General features: G+C 45.4%; 1 protein-coding gene and 1 long non-coding RNA gene across 2 annotated transcripts in view; one reads left to right on the plus strand and one right to left on the minus strand.

Annotated features, from left to right (window-relative positions):
* Positions 1-3,899, minus strand: part of LOC132393566 (E3 ubiquitin/ISG15 ligase TRIM25-like) — a 29,952-nt gene extending 26,053 nt beyond the window's left edge. The window contains exon 1 of the mRNA XM_059968994.1: positions 3,327-3,899. Coding sequence (XP_059824977.1) covers positions 3,327-3,899 — 573 coding nt within the window. The remainder of the gene's footprint in view (positions 1-3,326) is intronic.
* LOC132393567 (uncharacterized) lies at positions 3,842-18,980 on the plus strand. Its single transcript, XR_009511982.1, has 3 exons — positions 3,842-3,976; positions 10,118-10,271; positions 18,743-18,980. It is a non-coding gene; the product is annotated as an uncharacterized LOC132393567 (long non-coding RNA).
* The last annotated feature ends 3,618 nt before the right edge of the window (positions 18,981-22,598 follow it).

Genomic DNA, 22,598 nt, shown 5'->3' on the forward strand with positions numbered 1-22,598 from the left:
AATGCCTGTGCTCTAGAAACTGACATTTCTACACCGGGCAAATAAATCTGACAATCTGCCCTATCTCTGCCTCTCCTAATTTTATCCCTCCAACACTCGAGAGAAAACACCCTGTGTTTGTCCAACCTCTTCTTGTAGCTCATATCTTCCAATTCAGGCTGCATCCTGGTAAACCTCTCCTGCACCCTTCCCAATGACTCTGCACCCTTTCTGTAATGGGGTGACCAGAATTTATTAAGTTATTTCAAGATACAGTGCAGAACAGGGTTTTCCAGCCCAATGAGCTGCCTACCTCTGACATCCACCCTATACTTTTCTGCAATCACCTTACAGTTGTGGTCGTCACGTTGGGTTGGCACGGTAACGTAGTGATTAGTGATACACTTTACTGTAACAGTGACCCGGCTTCAATTCCCGCTGCTGCCTGTAAGAGTTCGTACCTTCTTCCCCTAACCCATGTGGGTTTCCTCCGGGTTCTCCGGTTTCCACCCACAGTCCAAAGGCCTACTGGTTGGTAGGTTAACTGGTTATTGTAAATTGATCTGTGAATATGCTAAGATTTATCAGGGGATTGCTGGGCAGTGGGGCTTAAAGAGCCGGAAAGGTCTGTTCTGTGCTGTATCTCAATAAAGAAAAAAAATATATATATATAATTAATAATTGCAGGAAATATGTGACAGCAAAAGAGCATGTAGAAGAGATTTTCCATGATGTTATAAAACATAGAACACTCCAGCACAGTACAGGCCCTTTGGCCCACGATGTTCTAACGAACTTTTAACCTACTCTAAAATCATTGTAATTCTCCCCTCCTACATTGCCTTCAATTTTTCCATTAATTTTTTAATGACATCTTGTGTTTTTTTATGATTTGTTGACTTGTGTCAGCAATTCTAGTCCTAAGGAGGGCACCTTCTTCCTAGACCCAACAATGTCTCAGCACATCCCTGCTGCGTTCCAACAGCATTTTGTGTGTGTTGCTTGAATTTCCAGCATCTGCACATTTTCTTGTATTAAGGTTCCTTGGGAGTAAGAGGGACAACATTTTTTTCTCTAACCTCGGGTAACATCAATTTTTCCAATTTCTAGTAATTTCCCTTCCTTCCTCTTCACTCTTTTCCATTCCGGCTTCCCTGATAGCCTTTCTCTTCTCACCTGCCTATTACTTCCTCTGGAAACTTCTCCTCTTTCCTCTTCTCTCATGGTCCGCTCACCTATCCTATGATTCCTTTTTCTACACCATCTCTATCACTTCCCAGCTTCTCACTTCATCCCACCCACCTTGCTTCACCAATTAACTTCCAGTTTGTCCTCTTTCACCTCCTCAACCTCCCCCCCCCCACCACCTTCTTAGTCTGGTTTCTTCCCCCTTCCTTTCCAGGCCTGAAGAAGAGTGTCGGCCCAACATCTTCCAAAGATGTTGCCTGATCTGCTGAGTTTCTCCAGCATTTGTGTGTGTTACACTAGATTTCCAGCATCTGCAGAATATCCTGCTGCGCGGCACGTTGTAACAGGCGGTGCCGGGGGGATCGGCGTGGGAGCACCAGATGGTCTCAGCCCGGAATTCGAGGAGACGCGTGTGTGTGTAGAAGAGAATCCCGCGCCATATTTATGGACTGTCTCCCTTTCGCCGGTCTCCCAGTGATAGCCCCTTTCGCATCATCGCTGTTCGCCTCTGCTCGTTACTCAGTCACCCCTGCTCCCCACCTTCCCATTCCGACAGAATTCCGCTAACGTTGGACCCTCCGGGGCTGTGCGAAGAGCTTTTCGCTTGATAATTGTTTACCTAGTTTTTTTAAAAAAATCTTCTGCCCTGACCCGCCGTGTGCTAACTCTTGCACAGTGTTAACACCCTGACGGTGTACCGTGCTGGGAGGGGCGCGTCACTGCTTGTGCGAAGGCCGGGACGGCGGTCGATAGATGGGCAGGGAAGGGCGGGCGGCTAATGACAGCGGGTGGGCAGGTGCTCTCTGCGGCGTTTCACTCCCTCCTCTCCATGGGGAGGAGAAATGGGGGGGGGGGGGTTGAAGAACTCCCCACCATTGGGCAGGCTCGTGGTGTCCCCCTTTCTCCCCAGTGATGGGGAGGTGTGTGTCTGAGCCGTGGGGAGGGCGTGTGAGTTTTCTGCAGGGGAGGAGATGATCTCTGCTCGTCCAGCGCCGTTTCTGGAGGACTGGGGTGGTGCCCTGTGGCATGTGCGGGCAGACGAGTGCGTGTGTGTGGGGAACAGATTTCCTTCAGGGCGCTCGTGCACATCGTGAAGGCGTGCACGCGTCTACCGGGGCGCGCGAGTAAGTCTGTTCCCGCACAAGACTGAGAAAGCGAGCGAGTGGCCGTGCGTTAATGTGGGATCTGCTCTGTGAAAACCCCATTGCCCCAGGGCTGAGGGGCACTTGGGGTGGTTTTGGGGGGGGGGGGTGCATTAGTGCTTGGCCTAGGTAGCAGCTCCCATCCCCTACCTCTCCCCTCCCCGCTGGCTCCCCTGGGCCGGGGAGGTTAGAGCACCTTGCCTGGGCCCAGCTGTGTTCTTCCTGAAAGATGTACAGATATTTGTCATGGTGTTTTTAATAATGCCACTGTTTTATAGAGGGGGGGGGGGGTGTGGAGTGAGTAATGTCACAGGAGTGGTTCAACGGGACAGAGTTTGAACACTGTTTGTCCACTTCGCCATCTCAGCTGGAGGCGTAGTGTACTTAACTCCAATAATGTTCTCTGTCGCTCTGCACTTTTCGTTTGCTTTGCCCAGTGGCCTGAAAGCCCTTCCCCCTTTTACCCCACCCCCACTTCCTCACCCCTCCCGTGGGGCTGGGAGCTTTCTCTGTGGGCTTCTCCTGGGTCCTAGTGCTCGCCCTCGTTCCAGGTAAACCCCCCCCCCCCGAGAGTTCTATCCTGCTGTCTACTTCATTTTAAAGCCTTCTCTTGTAACTATGTAAACAGTGGGGGAGAGAATAAGGGACTCCACGACTTTTAAAACCTGAAATTATAATTAAAATATTTCCAACTCCAATTTCGTACAGTTTTTGTCTTTTTCTTTTGGATGAGCAAGAGGCTAATTGGTCCACTCAGTTCAGCATTCTCCCCCCCCCCCCCAACCCTCCCCAAGCTTCTGAGAGGGTCGATTCACAGCGGGCAATTAACCTGTTGACTTTTATTTACACTTTTCGATCATCAGACTTGAAGTCAGAGTAGTTAGTTTGACTAGGTTGAGAGTAAGCGTTCGGCACGGACTAGAAGGGCCGAGATGGCCTGTTTCCATGCTGTAATCGTTATATGGTTTATGTTCAAGTAATTACTCTTGTTTCCCGTTTCTCCAAAACTGGACTCACCTTGAGTTTGTCCTTTCCCTGCTCCAGACTGAGCAGACTGTGGGACTTGTGATTCTCGACGATGGTGCAGGACACGCACACACACACCTCGTCTTGCTCACAGTAGAACTCGAGGATATTCCCATGACTTGGGCACTGTCTCCGTGCGAGGTCGGCTGTGGGTTTGATCAGGTTGTGATTTTTGTAAATCTGCTTCGTCAAGTGCGGCTGCAGGTGGCGGGAGCAGAAGGAGGTTTCACATTTGAGACAGGTCTTCACGGCCTGGGTCGGAGTGTCGATACAGTACTCACACATCACGGGGACCGTCTGGGCAGAAGTGGCAGCGACGGGCGGGTGCCGGTTGTATTTCTCCACGATGTTCTGCAGAGTGTGGTTTTTCACCAATTTGGGTCTGGGTTTGAAGGTCTGACGGCATTGAGGGCAGCTGACTCCACTCGGAGTCTTTGAAGTCTTCCAGGCATCGTTGATACATTTTGCACAGAAACTGTGCTGGCAGGGCAATGCCACGGGGTCCTGGAACAACCCCAGACACACACTACAGGTCAGCTCTTCTGCCAACACCCCTGTCTCCATTCTTCCTACTCGGAGAGAGAAGCGTCAAAGAACCCGGAAGAATGGCCGTTCGCCACAGGCGATTACTTTCAGTTTCGGTATGCAAAGTTCAAAGTAAATTCATGCAACTCTCACAAAATGTTGGAGGAACTCAGCAGGCTAGGCAGCATCTGTGGAAAAGAGTGCCATCGACGTCTCGGGCTGGAGACAGAAAGATGAGGAGTCAGAGTTAGAAGGGAGGGGAGGAAGAAGTACGTTGATTAGTGAAACTTCCCAACTCTTTATTTCACCCCGCTCCCCCAAGTTTAAACAATCACCTTGCGTTTCTTCCGCCCTTCCCTTCTAACTGTTCTGTCATCTTTTTTCCTGCAGTCCCGTTGAATGGTTTCTGCCCGAAACGTCGATTGTTTATTGTAGATGCTGCCTGGCCCGCTGAGTTCCTCCAGCACTCTGAGCGCGTTGCTTGGATTTCCAGCAATCGCTTGTTTGTGGAAGTAAATTTATTACGAAATCAGAATCTCTGGGACGGTACTTCTATTGTCTGTATGATGTTTCTGCGATTGCATATGAATCTATAACATAAGAAAGTCTGCAGACACACGCACAAAATGCTGGAAAAACTCAGCAGGTCGGGCATTATTGATGGAAAAGAGTAAAGAGTCGATGTTTCGGGCCGAGACCCTTCATCAGGACTTTAATGATGCTCGAATTCGACAATTATACCATGACTGTACACACTGAATTACAGTAGGAATTGTGTATTTAATATTTCAACCATATTTGAGTAATTGTGTACAGAATTGATCGAGAATTCTTGTTCGTTAAAAAATAATTTGGGTTACGTGTAAAAATACATTCATTGCAGACGTCATCACACTACCACGTGATATGCGCGCGGCTTGCTTGAAGTAAACTTTAATGGTTTGAAGTTGCAAAACATAACATTGATGACGAAGGATTTTTAAAACGAACTCGACTCGGCTAGCGACCTGTTAAAGTGCAAACAAAAAAAATCACTGCGTGGAAGGTCAAACTTAAAACAGCCCAGCATGAACTGAATTGTCCATTAATGGAAGAATTCATGGGTACATAAAGAATGAGTGATAATAATTGTTAACAAAATGAGAATAGCCGGCTACATCAGAACGATTATAAACAAATGAAAATCTGCAGATGCTGGATACCAGAGCAACACACACAAAATGCTGGCCAGGCAGCCTCTATGGAAATGAGTACAGTGGAGGAAGACATGGATTGACATATCAGAATGGGAAAGGAAAGTGGAATTAAAATGGGTACCCACCGGGAGATCCTGCTTTTTCTGGCGTAAGGAGTGTAAGTGCTCGGCGAAACGGTCTTACAGTCTACATCGGATCTCACCAATGTACAGGAGGCCACACCCAGAGCACCGGAATCAGTAAATGACCCCAACAAACTCATGGGTGAAGTGTCACTTCACCTGAAAGGACTGTTGAGGGCCTTGGATAGTATTGAGAGAGGAGGTGTAGGGGTAGGTGTAGTACCTGTTCTGCTTGCAAGGATACGTGCCAGGAGGGAGATCAGTGGGGAGGGACGAATGGACAAAGGAGTCGAGTAGAAAGCGAACCCCGCAGAAAGCAGAAAATGGGGTGGGGGGGGGGAAAGATGTGCTTGGAGATCGGATCCCATTGGATTTGGCAGAAGTTTCGGAGAATTATGTGCTGGACGCGGAGGCTGGTGGGGTGGTAGGTGAGGGCAAGAGGAACCCTATCCCTGGTAGGATGGCAGGAGGATGGGATAAGAGCAGATGTGTGTGAAATGGGAGCGATGCAGTGGGGGGGGGGGTAGCATTGATGGTGGAGGAAAGGAAGCCGCTTTCTTTGAAAACCTTCGCTCTAGATTGAAAAGCTTCATCCTGAGAGCAGATGCAGCAGAGATGGAGGAATTAAGAGAAGGGGATGGCGTTTTTACAAGTAGCAGGGTGGGACGAGGTATAGTTCAAGAGGCTGTGAGAGTCGTGGGTTTATAATAGACAACAGTATATAAGCTGTCTCCAGAGACAGAGAGGTCAAGAAAGGGGATGGAGGTGTTAGAAATGGACCGGGTAAATTTGAGGGCAGAGTGGAAGTTGGAGGAAAAGTTGATGAAGTCACCAAGCTCGGCATGGGTGCAGGAAGCAGCACCAATGCAGTCGTCGATGAAGCGCAGGAAAAGTCGGGGAGTGATACCAGTGTAGGCTTGGAAAATGAGATGTTCCACGTAGCCGACAAAAAGGCAGGCATAGCTGGGACCCATGCAAGTGCCCATGGCTACTTCTTTTGTTTGAAGGAAGTGGGAGGAGCCAAAGGAGAAATTATTGAGAGAGAACAAGTTCTGCTAGGCGTAGGAGACTGGTGGTGAGGGGAACTGGTTGGGTCTGGTGTCCAGAAAGACATGGAGAGTTTTGAGACATTCCTGGTGGAGGATGGATGTGTATAGGGACCAGACATCTAGATTTAGATTATGAGGACACTCAGTCCTCGTTTATTGTCATTTCGAAATACATGCATGCATTAAGAAATGATACAATGTTCCTCCGGAGTGATATCACAAAATAAAAAAAAGGACAAACCAAGACTCACACTGACAAAACCACATAATTATAGCAGATAGTTACAGCAGTGCAAAACAATACCGTAATTCGATAACGCAGACCATGGTCGCGGTTGAAAAACAAGTCTCAAGTCCCCATGGACTCCAATAGTCCCGATATCAGGCAGCAAAAGGGAGAAACTCTCCCTGCCATAAACTTCCAGGCACCGACAGCTAATGACTTGGAAAGTACCCAACGACAGCAGGCTCTGAGTCCGTGCGAAAACTTCGAGCCTCCGACCAGCTCCTCCGATACAGCCTCCCGAGCGCCTTCGACCTCGTCCCGGCCACCGAAACAAGCAAAGCCGAGGTCTCAGAGGCCTTCTCCTCCGGAGTTTCCGGACCGCACGGTCGCAGCGGCAGTGAAGCGGGCATTTCAGGAGTTTCTTCAGCTGTTCCTCCGTGCTTCTCTCCTCCGTCCCCATCAAATCAGGATTGTGCACTGATCCCTACTTAACACGTAACAGATATCCATTCTCCAGAGACCATCGCACCGCCATCTTCTCCTCCTCCCATCCATAGTGAAAATAAGACGACGGGGTGCGCAAACTTGAAATCATTGAAAAGATCCAGAGTGCGCGAAGTGTCATGGATGTAGGAAGGAATGGACTGAACTGGGTGGGGGGGGGGGGGGATTAGACAGAGTCAAAGTTCAGTGGTACTGGAACAAGCCGAAATAATGTGTCTACCTGGGGCAGGCGGGTTTGTGGATCTTCGGTAGGATGTAGAAACTGGAGGTGTGGGTTGCGGGAACTATGAGGTTGGTAGCAGTGGATGGGAGATCCCCAGAGCTTGTAAGGTCAGTGATGGTGCGGGAGGCAATGGCTTGGTACTCCTTAGTGAGGTCCTGTACGAAGGGTAAGTAAGAGGAGGTGTCTGAAAGTTGTCACTGGGATTTAGCAAGGTAGAAGTCCACCAAACTACTACAGCACACCACTTATCTGCGGGATTGATGGTGAGGTTAGGATTGATGTGGAGGGAGTGGAGAGCAGAGCGTGCTGAAGGGCTGGAATTGGAGAGAGGAGTGTTGAAGTCGAGACAGTTGATGTCTGGTCAGCAGTTGGCAATAAAAAGGTCCAGAGCTGATGACACGAAAGTTGGAGGTGTTGTGGATAGTGTGGAGGGCTGTCAGAGGTTACAATGGGACATTGATAGGATGCAAAACTGGGCTGAGAAGTGGCAGATGGAGTTCAACCCAGATAAGCGTGAAGTGGTTCATTTTGGTAGGTAAATATAGGATTAATGGCAAGACTCTTGGCAGTGTGGAAGATCAGAGGGAGCTTGGGGCTCGAGTCCATAGGACACTCAAAGCTGCTACGCAGGTTGACTCTGTGGTTAAGAAAGCATATGGTGCATTGGCCTTCATCAATCGTGGGATTGAGTTTAAGAGTAGATAGGTAATGTCGCAGCTATGTAGGACCCTGGTCAGACCCCACTTGGAGTACTGTGCTCAATTCTGGTCGCCTCACTACAGGAAGGATGTGGAAACCATAGAAAGGATGCAGAGGTGATTTACAAGGATGTTGCCTGGATTGGGGAGCATGCCTTATGAGAATAGGTTGAACTTGGCCTTTTCTCCTCGGAGCGACGAAGGATGAGAGGTGTACAAGAATATGAGAGGCATTGATCGTGTGGATAGTCAGAGGCTTTTTCCCAGGGCTGAAAGGGATAGAACGAGAGGGCATAGTTTTAAAGTGCTTGAAAGTAGGCACAGAGGAGATGTCAAGGGTAAGTTTTTTACACAGAGAGTTGTGAGTGTGTGGAATGGGCTGCCAGTGGCAGTGGTGGAGGCGAAACGTTAGAGTCTTTTAAGAGACTCTTGGATGGATACATGGAGATGAGAAAAATAGAGGGGTATGGGTAAGACTAGGTAGTTTGAAGGTAAAGACAGGTTCAGCACAGCTTTGTTTGCTGAAGGGCATGTATTGTGCTATAGATTTTCTATGTTTCTATGTTCACTGCTTGTTAATGCAAATATCTAGTCAACCAATCATATGTCAGAAACTCTCAAGATCACGACAAAGGAGCAGAAATAGGCCATTCGGCCCAACGAGTCTGCCCCACCACTCCACCATGAGCTAAACTATTCTCCCATCTAGTTCCAATTTCCAACTTTTCCCCCATATCCCTTGATACCCTGACTAATTAGATACCTAATGAAGGTATCCAGAAGTTGTCAAGAGGTTCAGTTGTTGCTCAGACCAAACGTCAGAATGGGGAACAAATGTGATGTAAGTGACTCTGACGGTGGAATGATTGTTGGTAACCAGGCAGTAGCAACCACTGAGGCTATTTAAAGCAAAGTTTGTTAGTTTCTTGATTAGAGAGGGCATCAAAGGTTATCAAGTCAAGTTTATTGTCATTTAACTACATATAAGTATATAACATAATCTAACCATATAATGTATATAGGAATGAGATGAGACAACGAGACAATGAAATGAGAAATGAGACAACGTTTCTCTGAACCAGGACTTGAAGCACAGCTGTACATGTAACACACATAAGACATGATAACTTGTGAAGGTAAGGATAAAATCTACAGATGAATCACACATAAATAACCAAATAAAGTGTTTAAATTAAATATTGTAAGGAACAGATTAACCAGTGACACTTCATAGGCGATGTGGCAGGGAGTTCAGAAATGTAATGATCTGAGGGAAGAAACTATTTCCCATTCTGACCTCTTTTGTTATGTATGTGAGTCTCCTGCCTGATGGTAGAAAGTCAAAGAGGATGCTGGATGGATGGGTGGAACCCTTAATAACACTTAATAACCCTTGTGTACGCAGCACTCCAGATAAATGTTTCCGATGGATGATAGGGAGACCCCTATGATCCTCTCAGCTGTTCCCACATTCCTTTGCAGGGACACCCTGTCCAATGTTCAGCCGCTCCCATACCAGATGGAGATGCAGCTTGTCAGGCACTCTCAATGGTGCTCCTGTAAAATGGGGGTGGGGTGGGGAGCCTCAATCTCCTTAGGAAGCAGAAGCCCTGTTGTGACTTCTTGTTCAGGGAGGTGATATGGGACCAGGTGAGGTCCTAGGAAGAAAACAGGAGATGGAGCAGACTGGATGGGTCAAATTCCCTACTGATGCTTGTATGTCTTATGGATTTATAGTTTTATGGGATATTTCCCAGCTTGGAAGCACATCATCTCCGTGTATAATTGCATACAATGATTGACTTTCATATTTCTGCAGACTCTTCTGTTCACTTGTCCAATCGCTCTGATAGGTACCAAGGTTCTGCAGCTTTCTCTTTAGTTTCCCCTAGAACAATAATAACGTAAAGGTTTCAGAAAGTGCACTGCCATAAAGTATTCAGAAAAAAATAAAGGTCATTGCCAGAATTTGCCTCAGATGGGAAGTGGGAGGGTGATCTTGAACAAAGGGATGACTCTGAGCCCATTATCGTGGATGTGAAATCCCCGATGGATGTAGAGATTCGGAATGAAAATACGGGGAACACATGGCCACCAAAGACTCCTTTTAACTGGTATTACCTTTTCTATTCTCTGACTGTCAGGAATACTTAGTGGATGTATACACAGGTAGCTGGTTGTGTGTGTTCACGTATTCTTTTTTTTTTGAGATAATAAAGGTACTTGTTTGTAATTACAGATTGTCTCTGTGTCCCTCTGATCATTATTACTCAGGGGTTGATCCTTGTAACAGGAACATCAGGACTAGGACTACAAGCCTGGGTAACAGCTTCTTCCCTCGGCTGTGAAACTATTGAATACCCTGACACCGCCAAGGTCTTATAACTATGACAGTGAGCCTTTTTCTGTTTACTGTTTACTATTTTGATCACTGTTGAACTGTGCCGTACACTACATGGATTTTGAATTATATTTTATTTTATTAAATTATTATAGTAATATTTCATTTTATGTGCTGTGTGTTGCATACAGTATGTTTTCTGGGTGCAGCATAGTCTGGAGGAATATTGCTTCGTTTAGTTGTATATATGTTCAGTCAAATGACAATGAACTTGAAACTGAACTTGAACTTGATTATGTTATTGAAGATCAGGGATTTGAGTTCTCTGGGAACTGGATCAGTAGAGGAGATGAGATCTTGAGCAGATCAATTATGATCATACTAAATGGTGGGGCAGGTTTTGGGGGGGCCATATGACTTACCATACATCCCAGATAGAACATCACAGGACCAGCCGCACAACATCTGCATTGAACACGACGCTGAACTAATCTAAGTTTCTTTTGCCTACCCATGGTATATAGAGCAGTCTTTACTGCGCCACAGTAACATTAGCACAACACTGTTAGAGCTCCGGGTGTCAGAGTTCAGAGTTCAATTCTGATGTCATCTTCAAGGAGTTTGTACGTTCTTCCCAAGGAATGCATGGGTTTACTCCAGATGTTCCAGCTTCTTCCCACAGTCCAAAGGCAATTCAGTTAATAGGTTAATTGCTTATTGTAAACTGTCTCATGATTAGGCTATAGTTAATTCAGGAGGTTTCTGGGGGCACAGGTTGAAGGGCAGGAAGAGCTTGTTTCATGCTGAATCTCAATAAAATAAAAAATAAAATTCAAAGATTCAAAGGACATTTATTATCACAGTATGGTTACGGAGTACATCTCTGAGATTTGTCTTCCCACAGATAGGCAAGAAACAAATATACACCATGGAACCCATTCAAAGTAAAAATCCAACCCCCATTCCGTGCAGAAAAGAACAAATTGTACCAAGAAAAGCAAAAAGCGCGTGAACCACAGATAGAATATCAAGCATCAAACCAGGAGTGATCATCGTGCTTGTTCTCTCCCACCCCACCTAAGGGGCCTCCTCTCATGGGTGGAGGGAAACTTTAAATTACACTGCTTCCACTTAAACACCATTGGGTGTCCCAGAAGGGTAGCACATCTGGTGAGGGGCTTGTTGTGTCCATTTTGGGGCAACTCACTCACCTTTGGTCCCCATCGGACACTCAGCTCTCACCTGTGGTTCTGAGTAGCTGTTTGCATGTAACAGCAGCCACACCCTGGTACATGGCTTCAACAGGCGAGCTAAACCAGGGAGCGTAGCTGAGAGGCTCTTACCCAGGTATGCCTGTCCTAGCATGTGAAGTAGCTTCAGCAAACTCCAGATCTAGTGTGAGAGACAATGGGTAGGACAATGGCTCTTCCACTTTAAAAACTCTCTCACACAAATCTCCTGTCATTATCGGACATGACGGACATCTACGAATAACTTATCAGTTTCCACCACTTCCCTGGGCAATGCATTGCAGAACTCTTACCACTTGCTGAATAAACAAAAGCTTGCTTTGTACACCTATCAGTTTTCCCCATCTCACTTTAAATCCATTTCTACAACAGGAAATAAATTCTGACAATCAGCTGATTCTCTGCCTCTCCTCATTTTATAAAATTCTACAAGCAAACACGAGGAAATCTGCAGATGCTGGAAATTCAAACAACACACACAAAAAGCTGGTGGAACACAGCAGGCCAGTCAGCATCTATAGGGAGAAGCGCTGTCGATGTTTTGGGCCGAGACCCTTCGTCAGGACTAACTGAAAGGAAAGATAGTAAGAGATTTGAAAGTAGGAGGGAGAGGGGAAAATGTGAAATGATAGGAAAACACCGGAGGGGGTGGGATGAAGCTGGGAGCCGGAAAGGTGATTGGCAAAAAGGGATACAGTGCTGGAGAAGGGAAAGGATCATGGGATGAGAGGCCTAGGGAGAAAGAAAGAGGGAGGGGAGCACCAGAGGGAGATGGAGAACAGGCAGAGTGATGGGCAGAAAGAGAGAAAAAAAAGGAGGGGGAAAAAACTAAATATATCAGGGATGGGGTAAGAAGGGGAGGAGGGGCATTAACGGAAGTTAGAGAAGTCAATGTTGAATCTCTCCCATTTCTCCCATTTCCTGCACATCTGCCCTCACCCCATTCGCCCACCACCCCACTCGGGATAGGGTTCCCCTTATCCTCACCTACCACCCCACCAGCATCCAGGTCCAACATATAATTCTCCGTAACTTCCACCACCTCCAACAGGATCCCACCACCAAGAACATCTTTCCTTCCCCCCCTCTTTCTGCTTTTCGCAGGGATCGCTCCCTACATGACTCCCTTGTCCATTTGTACCCCCCATCCCTTCCCACCGATCTCCCTCCTGGCACTTATCCTTGTAAGCGGAACAAGTGCTACACCTGCCCTTACACTTCCTCTCTCACCACCATTCAGGGCCCCAGACAGTCCTTCCAGGTGAGGCGACACTTCACCTGTGAGTTGGCTGGTGTGGTATACTGCGTCCAGTGTTTCGCTGAACACCTACGCTCTGTCCGCCAGATAAAGCAGGATCTCCCAGTGGCCACACATTTTAATTCCACATCCCATTCCCATTCTGATATGTCTATCCATGGCCTCCTCTACTGTCAAGATGAAGCCACACTCAGGTTGGAGGAACAACACCTTTTATACCGGCTGGGTAGCCTCCAACCTGATGGCATGAACATTGATTTCTCTAACTTCTGTTAATGCCCCTCCTCCCCTCCTTATCCCATCCCTGATATATTTAGTTTTTTCCCCCTCCTTTTTTTTCTCTCTTTCTGCCCAACACTCTGCCTGTTCTCCATCTCCCTGTGGTGCTCTCCACCCCACTTTTCTTTCTCCCGAGGCCTCCCGTCCCATGATCCTTTCCCTTCTCCAGCTCTGTATCACTTTTGTCAATCACCTTTCCAGCTCTTGGCTTCATTCCACCCCCTCCAGTCTTCTATCATTTCACATTTCCCCCTACCCCACTACTTTCAAATCTCTTACTATCTTTCCTTTCAGTAAATCCTGATGAAGGGTCTCGGCCCGAAACGTCAACAGTGCTTCTCCCTATAGATGCTCCCTGGCCTGCTGCATTCCATCAGCATTTTGTGTGTGTTGTTTATAAAATTCTATCAGGGCTCCCCTCAGCCTCCAAAGCTCCGGAGAAAACAACTTGTGTTTGTCCAACCACTCCTTTTAGCTTGTAATTCAGGCTGCATCCTGCTAAAGTTCTCCTGCATCCTTTCCAATGCCCCCACACCCTTCCTGTACTGGGGTGACCAGAATTTATTTAGTTATTAAGAGGTACAGTGCAGGACAGACAATCCACTTAATTAACCCTAGCCTAATCGCAGGAAAATCTACAATGACAAAGTAACCTATGAATCAGTATGTCTATGGTCTGCACGAGGATACCAAAGCACCCAGAGGAAAGCCATGCAGTTCACGGGTGGTGGGGGGGGAGGTGGGGCATGTAGAAACTCTTTGTAGAAGGCACCAGTGTTGACCTCTGAACCCGGAGGCCCGAGCTCTGACCGTGTCGCACTGACTACTACACTACTATGGAGCTCATTACATTTATGTTCAGTTCAAAGGACGCTTATTATCAAAGTCTGTGTATACCATCATATAATATCTTGTGATTCATTTTTTGCAGATTTACAGAAAAATACAGAAATAGAATAGACTATAAAAAAAATGAAGACTCTCAAACAACCAAGGTGCAAAATAAAAAAACGAGTGAATAAACAAAAATTTTAAAATTTCAAAATGCAAATAAATAAATAGATAGATGGGTCGTGAATAAACAAGTGTAAAAATTGTAAAACGAGCCGTGGATGTAGTGCATATGGATTTTAGCAAGGCATTTGATAAGGTATCCTATGCAAGGCTTATTGAGAAAGTAAGGAGGGATGGGATCATTGCTTTGTGGATCCAGAAATGGCTCACCCACAGAAGGCAAAAAGTTGTAGAGGGGTCATATTCTGCATGGAGATCGGTCACCTCAGGGATCTGTTCTGGGGCCCCTCCTGTTTGTGATTTTTATAAATGACCTGGATGAGGAAGTGGAGGGATGGGTTAGTAAGTTTGCTGATGATACAAAGGTTGGAGGTGTTGTGGATAGTGTGGAAGGCTGTCAGAGGTTACAGCGGGACATTGGTAGGATGCAAAACTGGGCTGAGAAGTAGCAGATGGAGTTCAAGTGGTTCATTTTGGTAGGTCAATATAGGATTAATGGCAAGACTCTTGGCAGTGTGGAGGATCAGATGGACCTTGGGCTCTGAGTCCATAGGACACTCAAAGCTGCTACGCAGGTTGACTCTGTGGTTAAGAAAGCATACGGTGTATTGGCCTTCATTAATCGTTGGATTGAGTTTAAGAGCAGAGAGGTACTGTTGCAGCTATATAGGACCCTGGTCAGACCCCACTTGTAGTACTTTGCTCTGTTCTGGTTGCCTCACTACAGGAAGGATGTGGAAACCATAGAAAGGGTGCAGAGGAGACTTACAAGTCTTGCATGGATTGGGGAGCATGTGTTATGAGAATAGGTTGAACTCGGCCATTTCTCCTCGGAGCAACGGAGGATGAGAGGTGACCTGATAGAGGTGTACAAGAATATGAGAGGCATTGATCGTGTGGATAGTCAGAGGCTTTTTCCCAAGGCTGAAATGGGTAGCACGAGAGGGCATAGTTTTAAAGTGCTTGAAAGTAGGTACAGAGGAGATGTCAGGGGTAAGTTTTTTTTTACGCAGAAGGTGGTGAGTACATGGAATGAACTAGCGGTGGTGGAGGCGGAAACGAGAGAGTCTTTTAAGAGACTCCTGGATGGATACATGGAACTTAGAACAATAGAGGGGTATGAGTAAGCTTAGGTATTTCTAAGATAAGGACATGTGCAGCACAGCTTTGTTTGCAGAAGGGCCTGTATTGTGCTGTAGATTTTCTATGTTTCTTCATTTCTATGACTGCATATATGAGTAGTTGGATGGACAAGACTGATCAAAGATAGTCAGCATGGCTTCATGCATGGTAGGTCATGCCAACCAATCATAAAAAGGTTTTTGAAGAAGTTACCAGGAAAGTTGATAAAGACAAGGTAGTGGATATTGTCTGCCTGGACTTTAGCAAGGCACTTGGCAAAGTCCCACATGGGAGGTTAGTCAAGAAGGTTCAGTCGTTCAGCATTAAGATGAGGTAGTAAATTGGATTCAACATTGTCTATGTGAGAAAAGGCAGTTGGAATTTAATGTGGTGTCGCACTTTGGCAGGGCCAATCAGGGCAGGTCTTAGACAATGAATGGTAGGGCACTGAGGAGTGTGGTAGAACAAAGGGATCTGGGAATATAGGTCCATAATTTGTTGAAAGTGACATCACAGGTAGATAGGGTTGTAAAGAAAGCTTTTGGCACATTGGCCTTCATAAATCATTGAGTACAGGAGATGGGATGTTGAAGTTGTATAAGACATTGGTGAGGCCTAAATTGGAGTATTGTGTGCAGTTTTGGTCACCTAGCTACAGGAAAGATGTAAACCAGATTGAAAAAATACAGAGAAAATTTACAAGGATGTTGCTCGGTCTGGAGGACCAGATCTATAAGGAAAGCTTGAATAGGTTAGGACTATATTTCTTAGAACATAGAAGATTAAGAGGAGATTTGATAGAGATATACAGAATTATGAGGACTATAGATAGAGTAAATGCAAGTAAGCTTTTTCCACTGAGTTTGCGTGGGACTGCAACCAGAGAGCATAGGTTAAGGATGAAAGGTGAAAAATTTAAGAGAAACATGAGGGGAAACTTCTTCATTCAGAGGGTTGTGAGAGTGTGGAATGAACTACCAGCACAAGTGGGGTATGTGAAATCGATTTCAACATTCAAGAGAAGTTTGGTTAGTGCATCAATGGTAGGGGTACAGAGGGCTATGGTCCCAGTGCAGGTTGATGGGAGTAGATGGTTTGAAGGGTATCAGCATTAATTAAATGTTTAAAAATGAATTAAATTAATTAACTCTTTCTGTGCTGTATAACTCTAAATCATAGTGAAATCATCAGTCCTTGAAAGTGAGTCTATATTTTCTGGAATCAGTTCAGACCTACTGCATTTTTATTTTATTTTGGAGGTACAGCACAGCGACAGGCACTTCCCACCCACAATATTATGGCAAGCTTATAACCTTCTCCAAGATCAATCAAACCCTTCCCTCTCACATAGCCCTCCATTTCTCTATTGTCCATTAGCCTATCACAGAGTTTCTTAAATGCCCTTAATCTATCTGCCTCTACTACCACCCCCACCACACATTCCAGGCACCCACCACTCTCTGTGTACAAACCCCACCTCTGACAACCACCCTATACTTTTCTACAATCACCTTACAGTTGTGGTTGCCACATTGGGTTGGCATGGTAACGTAGTGATACGTTTTACTGTACCAGTGACCTGAGTTCAATTCCCACTGCTGCCTGTAAGGAGTTCGTACCTTCTTCCCGAGACCGCGTGGGTTTCCTCCGGGTGCTCCGGTTTCCACCCACAGTCCAAAGGCTTACCGGTTGGTAGGTTAATTGGCCATTGTAAATTGATCCATGAATATGCTAAGATTTATTGGGGGATGCTGGGCGGTGAGGCTTAAAGGGCTGGAAGGGTCTGTTCTGCACTGTATCTCAATAAAGAAAAAAAATATCATTAGTAATTGCAGGAAATATGTGGCAGCAATCTAGAGAATGTAGAAAAGATTTTCCATGATGTTATAAAACATGGAACACTCCAGCACAGTACAGGCCCTTTGGCCCACGATGTTGTGCCGACCTGTTAACCTACTCTAAAATCATTTTAAGTCTCCCCTCCTATAGTGCCCTCCATTTTCCATTAATTTTTCCATGATGTGAAATTTGTTGTCTTGTGTCAGCAATTCTAACCGTAACGAGGGAACATTCTTGAGTGGTGAGTGCGTGGAATGGGCCGCCAGTGATGGTGGTGGAGATGGATACCATAGGGTCTTTTAAGAGACTCCTGGACAGGTACATGGAGCTTAGAAAAATACAGGGCTATGGGTAACCCTAGGTAATTTCTAAGATAAGGACATGTTTGGCACAGCATTGTGGGCCGAGGGCCTGTATTATGCTGTAGGGTTTCTATGTTCCTATTCTTCCCAAACCTAAGACTGTCTCAGGAAGTCAGTCAACCAAATGGTTATTCTAAAATCTTTATAAAGGTTCCTCGGGATTAAGAGGGCCAACAAATTACTTCTCTTACCTCCAGTTACTTCGATTTCTCTAACTTCCAGTAATTTCTCCTGCTTCCTCTTCCGTCATCTTCCATTCTCCACTCTGGCTTTCCTCTTACCTCTTCTCTTTTCTTCTCACATGTCCTTTACTTCCTCCTTCCCTTTCTCTCATGGTCCTATCAGATTTCTCTTCTCCAGCCATCACCTTCCAGCTTCTCACTTTATCCCCCCGCCCCCACCCACCTAGCTTCTCCTACCAACTTCTAGCTTGTCCTCCTTCACCTCCCCCCTTCCTCATATTCTGTCGCCTTTCGCCTTACTTTCCAGTCCCGATGAACGGTTTCCACCTGAAATGTCAACTGCTTTCTCTTTTCCAGAGATGCTGTCTGACCTGCTGAGTTGCTCCAGCATTTTGTGAGAGTTACTCTGGCTTTTCTGCATCTGTAGAATCTTTTGTTAGTTACTGCTTGTTGCCCTTCACCACCCCCTTACCCTGTCGCCTTTTGCTTTACTTTCCAGTCCTGATTAAGAGTTTCGGCTCAAAACATTGACTGACTACTCTTTCCCACAGATGCTGCCTGCTGAGTTCCTTTGTAAATCTGCTTTGTCAAGTGTGGTTGCAGGTGAAAGGAACAGAACGAGGTTTCACATTTGAGGCAGGTCTTCCCAGCCGGTGTTGGTTTGTTGATACAGTCCTCACACATCACGGAGGCTGTGGCTGAGGAGGGTAAAAAAAAAGATCGGCCATGATTGAATGGTGGAGCAGACCCGATGGGTCAGATGACTAAATTCTGCTCCTATGTCTTATGGGCCAGCTGGACAGTGGTGATGTGCCGGCACTGGTTGTACTTCTCCACAATATTCTGAAGTAAGTGGTTTTTCACCAGTTTGGGTGTCCAGTGAAGATCTGACAGAACTTGCGGGCAACTGACTGAACGTTGGTTCGTTGAATGGTCCCAGGTATCATTGATGCAGTTTGCTGGTAAGGCAATGCCAGGGGGTGCTGGAACAACCCCAGACACACACTACAGGTCAGCTCTTTCGACTACACCCCGTCTCGATTCTGCCAGCACAGAGAGAGAAGCAGTAAAGAACCAGAGAGAATGTGTGATCACAGAAAGTGATTCATTTCAGTTTCAGGAGTCAAAGTTCAAAGTAAATTTATCATTGAATCAGAATCTCTGAGACAGTAATTCTGTGGTAATTTATGACTGGTATAATGTTTCTGTGATTTCAGGGCTATTTCATGAGTCTGTAACATGAGAAATTCTGCAGATGCTGGAAATCCAAAGCAACACACACAAAATGCTGGAGGAACTCAGCAGGTCAGACTGCATCTATGGAAATGAATAAAGAGTCGACGTTTCAGGCCGAAACCCTTCATTGGGACTTTAATGATGCTCTAATTTTACAATTCTACAATTATACCATGATTGCACAACTGTGATTTCATGAATCAATTATTCAGAATCAGAATGTGAAATTTGTTGCTTTGTGCCAGTTGTTCAATGCAATTCATAATCATACAAACTGTGAATTACAGTAAGTGTTGTGTATTTAATATTTCAATAATATTTGAGAAGTTTTGTATATACAGAATATATATATAGTTCAATTAAGCATTTGTGGTCTTTGTAAATAATTAATTATGGGTTATGTGTAAAATTATTTTAAATGCATATGTTATCACACTATCACATGATACACATATGCCTCACTTTTCCACATTCCTAGATCCCCTACCCTCCATATCTTCCTTTGAATTAGTTCAATGGTTTAAAGGTACAAAACATAACATCGATGACAAAGTATTTTTAAAACTTAGAGGGCTATGGGTAACCCTAGGTAATTTCTAAAGTAAGTACATTTTCGGCACAGCATTGTGGGGCGAAGGGCCTGTATTGTGCTGTAGGTTTCTATGTTTCTAAAATGAACCCAACACAACCTGTGAAAATGCCGTGAGACTCTCAAACTAAAAAAAAACATTGTGATGAAAGTCAAATTTAAAAGAAACAGCCAAGTACATGCAGGATCATCAAGTTTTGTTTTTAAAAAGGGTCATTAATGGAAGAATTCATGGGTACCTAAAGAATGACTAATAATAATTGTTTAGAAATTAAAATGGCTGGCTACATCAGAAAAATTGATGAGTTTGATTAAACAATAGATAATTGGGTCATGTATACTGAAATATTGGAACAGTATTTTGAAGCAAATGAAATAGCCAATGAAAAGCGGCTGCCAATTTTTCTGAGTGCATTGGGTTTAAAGGCATACAGTTTGCTTCATAGTTTGACTGCTCTAGCGAAACAGGCAGAAACTAGCTTTAGTGATATTGTCAAAATGATGCAGGGACACTGAGAACCAAAGCCATTGTTGATCGCAGAATGCTTTACAATGCTTTAATGAAGCCATGTTGACTACGTCCTATTTTGTCATGTGTCCCCAAGTACCCTGAAATCACATCATTAACAATCGACTCCAACATCTTCCCAAGCACAGGTGAGACTAACTGGCCTACCTTTTCCATTCTTCTGCTCCCTCCCTTCTTGAAGAGTGGAATCACGTGCAATTCTCCAGTTTTCCAGAAGCATACCAGAATCAATCGATTCATGAAAGATCATTAACAATGCTTCCACAATCTCTTCGGCCACCTCTTTCAGAACCCTGGGGTGTAGACTATCTGGTCCAGGTGACTGTATATACCTTCTAACTTCACAGTTTCCCATGATCCTTCTCCCTAGTTGTGTTGTCTTTACGACAGTTATTTAGTTTATAATATTTTCGCTTAGTAATTCATTTGTTAGTATTTTCTAGTTAGAATTAGAAGTGTTTAAAGTATATTCATTGCATGTAAAATATATCGGCATGTGATGACGTCACATCCGGTCTCGCCGTGTCTTGTGGGAAAATACCGGTTTGAGATCGACACGAGGGTGGGGGCTCACCACGAGGCACACCTGAGCAGAAGTTGTTTTGCAAGCATTAGAAATCACAGTGAGAGCAACGCTGTAAGTTAATAGATAATCGATATATTGAACTAAGATGTTAATGCCGATCCTGTTAAAAGTAACGGTGGTCGATAATGTTTATGTTTTCGGTAGTTAAAGAGTTGTGGATAGTTTGCATTGAAGTGTATTTAAAGTAGTCAATGGAGCAGGTAAACTCTGCCTGTATACTGCACCTTAGTGTAATGTAGTTATAGTCACCTTTACAAGTATTTACAATGGAAATGTGATATTAAGAAAGGAACAAATACTGTATCAATCTTGTATTGTTTTATCAACAGTTTTCACCATATGTTAATGTGAAGAGTGAACAGTAAATGGTTAATCTTACTGCTATCTGGTTTTCATTGACTGTGGTTTATCTCGACGTTATTAGTTATACCCGAAGGAGAACGTTACAGTGAAAAAGCGTTGCTCTCACTGTGATTTCTAATGCTTGCAAAACAACTTCTGCTCAGGTGTGCCTCGTGGTGCAATGTCAGCTCGATCCAGCATCAAGTCGATGCCGCCCAGCGACAAGGGCAGTAGAGCGACATCAAGTAAGTCCACACAGGCATTATCAGGTGTTTCAAGTGCTGCAATATCAGCTCGATCCAGCATCAAGTCGATGCCGCCCAGCGACAAGGGCAGTAGAGCGACATCAAGTAAGTCCACCCAGGCAAGAGCCAAGGCAGAAGCCGCCAGGGTGCGACTACGCTACGCCAGACAAGAAGCAGTTTTGAAAATGGAACAGGCCACCAGAGAAGCAGAAATCCAGAAGGAAAAGGCCGCCAGAGAAGCCGAAATCCAGAAAGAAAGGGCCGCCAGAGAAGCCGAAATCCAGAAGGAAATGGCAAAGATATCGACAAAGTTGCAAGTGCTGCAGCTAGAAAGAGAAGAAGAAGCTGCCAAGGCGGAAGCAGAGTACATAGAAGAAGCTAAAGGAATGTATGATCCGACCGAAGTAAGATCTACTTCAGAATGGGCCAGATCGGAACGCACAAGCGACTATGTCCGATCTCAAGTAGACAGGCAGGCTCGTCCCTCCTCTCCATACGTATTCGATAACTTCCCAAGATACAAGGAAGACAACTTACCCTCGCGACTCCGTGATGAAGTCAAGAATGAAAGAGCTGACAACCAATACTTCTCGACACCAAACTTACAAGATTTGGTGCAAAGAGATGCAGAGGTCGAATCCAGGACGGCAAATTCCATAAGAAACGTGCGCTCTCAGTCATATAGGCGCCAATGTATTTCTCCAGCCCACTTCCCGCTTACAGTTGATCCCACGATGCAGTATTTAGCACGACGGGATCTCGTAACTTCGGGACTGTACCAGTTTGACGATAAACCTGAAAATTACCGTGCTTGGTACTCCACATTCGCCAACGCTATCGACGGAGTCCAGCTCAGAGCAACCCAAGAGTTGGACCTTATGGCGAAATGGCTGGGAAAAGAATCACGCGAACAGGTGAGAAGCATACGTTCAGTGTACATCAACAAACCCGAGCTAGCTTTAAGCGAAGCGTGGGAGAGACTTCAGGAGAGCTATGGGGCCCCCGAAATTATTGAAGCGGCGCTATATCGATGTCTGGAAAACTTTCCTAAGGTGTCAGCCAAAGATCACATTAAGTTAAGAGAATTCGGAGATTTACTCATGGAGATCCAAGGCGCCAAAGAAGATGGCTACTCAGCTGGTCTAGTATACCTAGATACTCCATCTGGGATTAGACAAATCGTGGACAAACTTCCATTTGGGCTGCAGGACAGGTGGCTGTCTGTTGCCTCAGAGTACAAGGAAGACCACGATGGTCGATTTCCTCCCTTTAAGCACCTCACTGAGTTTGTGCGCAAGGAGGCGAAGATGCGAAACGACCCTAGCCTCGTGGGTCCAGGAAGCAGTTCGATTTACACCAAGCCAGGTAGATCCTCTTCGAATGTTTTCAACATTGATAAACCCGCCTCAGTGCTCAAGACTGAAGCCCTTACAACTAACAACGACCCTAGCAAGCATTGTCCATTGCATAACAAACCTCACCCCCTCAAAGGATGCAGAATGTTTAGGGAAAAACCCCTTGCAGAGAGGACGGCCCTTCTCAAGGA

Source organism: Hypanus sabinus, chromosome 4 (genome assembly GCF_030144855.1).
Source record: "Hypanus sabinus isolate sHypSab1 chromosome 4, sHypSab1.hap1, whole genome shotgun sequence".
Lineage (NCBI taxonomy): Eukaryota > Metazoa > Chordata > Chondrichthyes > Myliobatiformes > Dasyatidae > Hypanus > Hypanus sabinus.